This window comes from Macrobrachium nipponense, chromosome 28, assembly GCF_015104395.2.
Source record: "Macrobrachium nipponense isolate FS-2020 chromosome 28, ASM1510439v2, whole genome shotgun sequence".
Taxonomy (NCBI): Eukaryota; Metazoa; Arthropoda; class Malacostraca; order Decapoda; family Palaemonidae; genus Macrobrachium; species Macrobrachium nipponense.
The window spans coordinates 73,546,650-73,554,149 of NC_087217.1; the positions used below are offsets into that span (position 1 = coordinate 73,546,650).

Here is a 7,500-nt window from a genome sequence, read left to right on the forward strand (position 1 = left end):
ATATAAATATATATATATATATATATATATATATATATATATATATATTACTGAAAAAACACATCACATTTTACATTATTTCAGACTTCCATAGAGGTCAAGAGACTTAGAGGTAAAAAAAAAAAAAAAACTTTTATTAGTGAAGGAAATGATTCAGTAGCCTGAAGCCATACACGGTTCCATGGAAGGTAGAGTTAAAAGATAAATCGCGTTGATTTCTCATTCATTTATTACAAAATATGTCTAAACATGACTCAAAACATGTAAGTGTAAATGGAAAGCTGGGGAAAGCTGGCTGGCATGCAAGGCAGTTACCCTGCCCATGTAAAGCCTTAGGGACAATGCTTTTAGGTTCCAGCTTGTATATTATATATATATATATATATATATATATATATATATATATATATATATATATATATATATATATATATATATATAGTATATATATATATATATATTATATATATATATATACATTTTGAAATATCACAGTAGATGCACGTGACTTCATTAAATAAGTAAATACCACAGGAAAATGATAGGCAAAAATCCAAGCGCTTTCGTCTGTATTGGGACATTTTCAAGGAACGATGTCTTAATAAGGCTGAAAGCGCTTGGATGTCTGCCTATCATTTTCCTGTGGTATTCGCTATATATACATATATATATATATATATATATATATATATATATATATATATATATATATATATATATATATATATATAATATATAGATATAGATATATAATATATATATATATATATATATATAATATATATATATATATATATGCATATATCTATATATATATGCATATTTCATAGTTTAACGTAATCATTTACACAAATGCTAATGAAGCTACTATAGTAGCTATGAGGTACGTCAAAGAAACTGGCTAAGTCTTTTCAACTCTGAGTGACGGCTCATTTAGGAAAACTTTTAACCACCTTCTTTTCGTTGGGCCTGGTATGAGCTTTGTTCCTCTCCTAACTTTTGCGACAGTAATTTCAACACTTAGCAAATACTATAGGGTGAGTCCAGTTAGTAAAGTGAGTTAAATATTCCCCTTTCACATGATCATATCCATTTCACTGCGCTCCTCATCCAGTTTGTCAACTACCAAATGCAACATAGACTTTTCGTCACGATTCATCAGCCTTGGATCATTGCTCATAGTTCCATTTTACCATGGCGTGAGTCCTCAAAATTTACTATGACATAATATGTAAAAATCCTTGTTTCCGTTTCAGTTGTTTGGCAAGAATTCATCATCAGAGCCGAGGGTGGGCGAGCAATTATTGGTGGCTCTGTATTACTGAAATGTCTCATTCCTGCCCACTTGTCCAAAGTAGTTACGCCGACAGCTTGGGAGATGTCTACACATACCATCTATCCTACCTCAACACCTGGTGAGATATTTGTTTCTTTGTAGCTTTGACTATTGTGAAGTTTGACTTGTAAGTAAATATAATGAATCTATATTCTTTGAGCTCTTCATATTGAATTCCTGTATTGTTTGGTGTACCTTAGTGATTGATTTATAATCATCATTTTTAGCCAGATTGTTTTTAAACTTCTTATTAATAAATCAACTCAGTCATTTTACTTTCCTCTTATGAACTGTTTTTTTATCGTCTGTTTTCTATTTCTTAAATTTCTGTTGGTTAATTTCAGTTTTACTGCATTTTGGATATGTGTGGCGGTGGTGTTGGGGTGTTAATCTAAGCACATGACTTTACGATACCTTGAAATGCAGTTTCTTACAGTACTATCAATACTATTTAACTACTGAAATATTATTTCGTTCCCTGACGAGGCAGCCTTTTTATTAATAATCATTTTAGAAAACTTTCCAATCTAAATCAGGTAACTGTTTTCCCAGTGATACAGTCTGAAAAATTTACCATGATTATATTCTTTAATACTTATGTTAGCAGTTATTTTATTTGACAGCCACCCGTTTTGATCACTATTATTGTTTTCTCAAAGTAAGATGCACTGGAAATACTCAATCCCTACGTAGCTCATAGTCGTACATTCACGCAAGAAATGTGTTAGCTCTCATTACTCTTGATTTTCTTTGAAGACAGGTGTGGCTTCGTCTAACCAATTCCCTTTTTTCCAGTCATAACCCAACTACTCTGTTCTAGTCTGCGTTTTTGTTATTCTAGTTTCCAGTGATCCCTTCCAGTCCTCTCTCGCCTCTTCCATTCTTATACAGATGTATCTGCTTTGGAAAAACACTCCCGATCTCTTCTCAGTCTTAATTGGAAGTGATTTATTTTATAACTCTGATTTACATTTCGTCACCCAGTGAATATCTGAGTATTGACAAATAAAACCCTTCTTGCTCTCGTTTTTTTTTTTTTCGTAATAAATAAGTGTACGTATATCATCAACATATCGGAGACGGTCTTTCAGACTTATGTGGAACTTTTTAAAGGAGTATATTTCCGTGTCTCAGGAGTTTTTTCCCATATTAATCTTTTTATATAAATCCGTTTAAGTATATATTATTGTAAATATTCTATTTTACGTTTTTTTTTTTTTTTTTTTTTTTTTTTTGCCGTCTCACAGTATCCGGGCATTGCTCTCAAGAGTTTCCTTATCTTCACTCTCTCGAGCTCGTAGGCATCAAGCCCTACATTATCTGTGAGAATGTTGTCTTATATTATCTGCGGAAATGTTGCCTTACATTATCTGTGAGCCTTACATTCCCACAGATACTTTGAAGGCGAGTTCGGCTGCGAAGATAATAGGTTAGGAATCAGGTCACATCACGTGACCAAAGAATCGTTAGGATTTCGTTTTTCAGAGATGAGTCGAGAACAGGCGAAGCTAGGTAAGCGCGGAATACTCTGTATATGAAAGCGTAGGTTCGTATGTTAGGAAATATACACATTTCTTTTTAATTTGGTGTTTTGTAATAAGAATGTTTGACCAGTTCTCAGAACTCTTCGCTAAAAATGAGTCTAATAAAACTTTGTTCTTGAAAGGCGCACTTGTCATCATTTTGGGTAAACACCCAGAGGGTTTCTTTGTCCGTTTCCTTCTCGTCATTGTACAAAAATCCAGCAAATTGCTCCAGGATTAGAAGCAAGTTTTTGTTCTTCCAGTGATAAAGTGGTTTTGCACGAGTTTTATGGGCCACCTGTCTTCAAATATGCGTTACAGGACAGATAAAGAAATTGCTAAGGTGAGTTTAGAAAATAATGAATAAATAGGTAATTGGGTGATAGATACAAACGTGAAAGAAAAGATTATCTATTTACCTTTTACAAAGAATTTGCTAATTTCTGAAACACTTAAAAATGCAACGCTAACAAAGCTAGGACTGTCAGTATTCACTAGTGAATCTGTTCTTCTTCATGAGTAACAAAGGTCAGTTTACCAAGACCAGTGAGGTATGATATCGTATGACAAACGTGAAAAGAAAATATAAATAATGACAAAGAAAAATCAGCTATTTCCAACCACCACTGTAATATTTTAGTCTTTAGGACAAGCAGGAATAATGATTAAATTGTTTTGGTGGATTAAATGTGCGATGAAAAATATTCAATTATGATAGATGATTCAGAAGCAGTGGAGAATGCGGAAAAAATAAATTAAATCTTTGTGTTGGTACCTTCGGAGTTCGAAATCCCTTTTCCATTTCTTTTTACTGAACCCTGGTTAGTTTCTCTCTTTCAGATTCCAGTACTGGCCTTTTCTGAGGACTCATACAAATACGAGCACTAGATTGTATTGCGTTTCTCTTCATAAGGAAAATATTTTAAAAATAAAGGGAAAAGGCTTAAAAAAAATTTTGTTCTCTCGTTTTTTTCTCTCCCGATATTTTTTTTCTTAATCGAGTTCCCCATATACGTAAAAGCCATCACAGACGGCCAATCTAGTTTTTTTTCCCAGTGCGTTTTGAAACCATACTTTATTCTACAATAAACGTTTATGATGTGGAGATTTGTATGGATGGGACTCAATTTGATTTTTCATTTTTTGTCAAAGAGATTCCATCAACCTCGTCATGACTGTAATTAAAGTTACGAGGGGCAGTATTTGATCTGCTATATTTCCTGTGTTTTATGGTAGGAGTGTGTTTCTTGCAGCTAGTAACTATACGCAATGCTGCCACATGTAAGGAGCGTCAAAATTACGGCTTAATATTGGTAGATGAGAAAAGTGAGTTCGACATTTTATTGAACTTATATTACAAATTGGTAAAAGAAGGCTGTAGGGAATTCTAAGGTGGTGGTATGTAATAATCAAAGAATTAATTTAGTTTAGCCTAACATATTTTACTTTTATGGTTCCAGTTCAAATTTGATAGTAAATTAAAGTTGACAACGTTTCATTAATTATGCTTCTTACAGTTAGAACGCCTACCAGTTTTATTTATGAAACGAGGCCTATTTTCATATTGCAGCTTCTATATCAAATGACTGAAACTTATAGTTTACCGTAAATGAGCAATATTGATATGAAATGGATGTTCAGCAGGTACTTACATGCTATGAGTAACATAATCGGCTTAATGGGTTACCCAGTCTTAACCGTGTTTTCTATAGCGAGTTTTATCACTATAGAACCTTCCTTTTCATCTTCTAGAAGGTCGATATCTGATGGTTGGCACCACTGGAGACTTACTCGTCCGAGGGGTTACTCACGAAGACGCCTTCGCCGAATTCAAGTGTCGGGTGAGAGATCGGGTTAATGGCGGACGTGAGATGTCATCCAGGGAGCCAGCCAAGATTCTTGTGCTTGGTAAGTATTTCTCGGCGTCCATCCTCAGTCGTTCACTTCTCTGCTATATCCTTCTTCCTTCCAGTTTCTCCAGATATTTCACTGATGTGTTTTTCCGTCATTAATTGAAGGTGAATGACATGCTTATTTAATTATTTAAATTTCCTAACGTTTTAGCTAGGAAGCTACTATATGGTATTCTAGTCAAGAAATATACAATATATTATATAATATATATATATATATAATATAATAGGGGGTATATATATATATATATATATAGATAGATAGATATAGATATATGAAAGGTGATTTCGAATATCTGTGTGCTACAACTTTCTGTTTCGAAAAATTCTTTTCTTTGATTCACGGTTAATATTCCACCATAGTCTTCGAGTTGATAAGATAAGTATGGTATTATAGTCTGCAGCTATCATATATCTCGCCAATTTGTTCGTATCCAATCGTTGATCTGGTATCTGAATAGGTTCCTAAAACCCAATTGATCATGCAGTATTTTCCCAAAATGTATATATTGATACTAAATTGCAATCTCATTTCCCTTTTTTTATAATTAAATATGACTTAGCAGGGGATTTTGAAGTCACTTGTATCTGTTCATGTAGGGAGTTGATTGCTCTCTCAATTCTTCTGAATAACGTTTATATATATGACATACAAAGTACAAAATTTAGGAAGCAGATTTAACAACTTCCCTTTTTCTGCCGTTCTTTCTCAACCCCTAGTATTTATAACAGTAGAGATAAGCAAACCGAAACTCCAGATTTTGAAAGCAAAATTGAACATTAAGAAAGCGACAAAGTTGCTGTGGCATTTATTGTCCATACATGAAGCATATGCTGAAATTTAATTCCACTCTTCATAAATGTGGGCCATGGCAAACAACGATTCCGGGAAGGTCTTGAATGTAAATTCATGATCATTATTATAGTACGGGAATCTTACTTTTATTTTGTGTCAGTTGGTAGCGCCCTAGCCATCCATTTGAGAGAGACTGGAGTTCGATCCTGATGTGAGATATATATATATACATATATATATATATATATATATACATATATATATATATATATATATATATATATAGATATATTATATATTATACTTCGGGAAAACTAAGGACACATGATTGACATAAACAGGATTTATTTGCTAAGAAACATTTCGCACAGGAACTTTGTGCATCATCAGTTTGTTAAAAGAAAAGTACATTTTAAATAATAATAACAAAATACACATAAAATTACAATCAAATTTAAAATTTAAAAAATATAATATGAAAATTGTCACAATATTTCAAAGTTAAAAGCGAAAAAAAGAACATTAAAACATAACCACTGAAGCACCCATAAGTGTTGTTAAAGACTTGTTCCTTCGTTGAATAGAGGAAGTTCATCGTATCCGCTATACGTGGCAAAGTTTTCTTTCTGACCTGAATCCCATTTCTAGTCATTCTCTCTCCGCCTTTCCTAGCGAATGATTGGTGTTTCAGCGGTTGTTTTAATGTTCTTTTTTCGTTTTTACCTTGGAAGTATTGTGCCAATTTTCTAATTAAAATTTTTTTGTTCTAAATTTTAGATTGTAATATTTATGTGTGTTTTGGTTTATTTATTTAAAATGTATTTATATTTCATCAGACTGATGACGCACAAAATACATGTGCTTAACGTTTCTCTGCAAATAAATCCTATTTATCTCAATCATGTGCATTGTATATGGAAGTTCCTACATATCCTAATTATAAATTATATATAAAATATATAATATATTATATAATATATATATAGATATATATATATATACATATATATATATATATATATATATATATATATATATATATATATATATATATAATAAAAGAAGGGCAGTTCTTACATGAATTTTTTTATTAACATTCCTCTTAGTGTGTTATTATATCAAAATACCTGTTTTCTCTCTTCTATGTTTTTACGAGCATTGTGCATTGTCTGTCATCAATATTTGAATCAAGAAATTGAATGCATAGGAAAAATAGACAGGATTTATTTTATCCTTTACATATATTAGATATTTGCTATGATAAAGCCCGTAAAAAGTTTTATAGTGTAATTAATACTGAGAAAGTCACTTCTAAGAACATTCTCAGCTTGCCTTGTTTCAACGCTTGAAACTATAAAATCACTGTTAAAGTCTTTAATTAAATTCAACCTCTTTATTTCCTATCATAACACACTAAAAGGAATGTTAATAAAAAATGGCCCCAGGGAAAGCAACAACATAATATGTAAATTTCCATGTATGGACTGCCCTTCCTTTTATGTCGGTCAGTCTAGCAAGGGCTTAGAATTAAGACTCAAACAGCATAAATATTCTGTCAAAAATGGGCAAACATCCAATGCAATATTCATTTATTTAAGAGAAGACAACCACCGGATAAATTGGATTGGCAGTTTAGTAATTGCAAGGTCAATAGTCGTCTTATCACGAAATCTTTTAGAATCTGCCATTATACAACTTACTTCTCTTTTTAATTTTAATATTAGTCGTGGCCTGTTCCATTTCGACCCTTGTATTTGTAACATGTTTAAGAATGACCTCAAAGATACAATCACACAATTAAATACAAAATAATTGCCATATAGATATTTTTTTTTATATGTATGTTTAATATATGTTTGGTAGATAAGTCTATCTTGCAGAAAAAAAGGCTTTTGTTTACAAAGGTTTGAATGTGGTCAGTTGCCGCCATGT

General features: G+C 32.0%; 1 protein-coding gene across 1 annotated transcript in view; it reads left to right on the forward strand.

Moving 5' to 3' along the window:
- LOC135201874 (cell adhesion molecule Dscam2-like) overlaps nucleotides 1-7,500 on the forward strand; it is a 242,404-nt gene that overhangs the window by 69,288 nt on the left and 165,616 nt on the right. Inside the window, 2 exon segments of the mRNA XM_064231174.1 lie at nucleotides 1,257-1,415; nucleotides 4,612-4,767. Of these exon segments, the coding sequence (XP_064087244.1) occupies nucleotides 1,257-1,415; nucleotides 4,612-4,767 (315 nt within the window).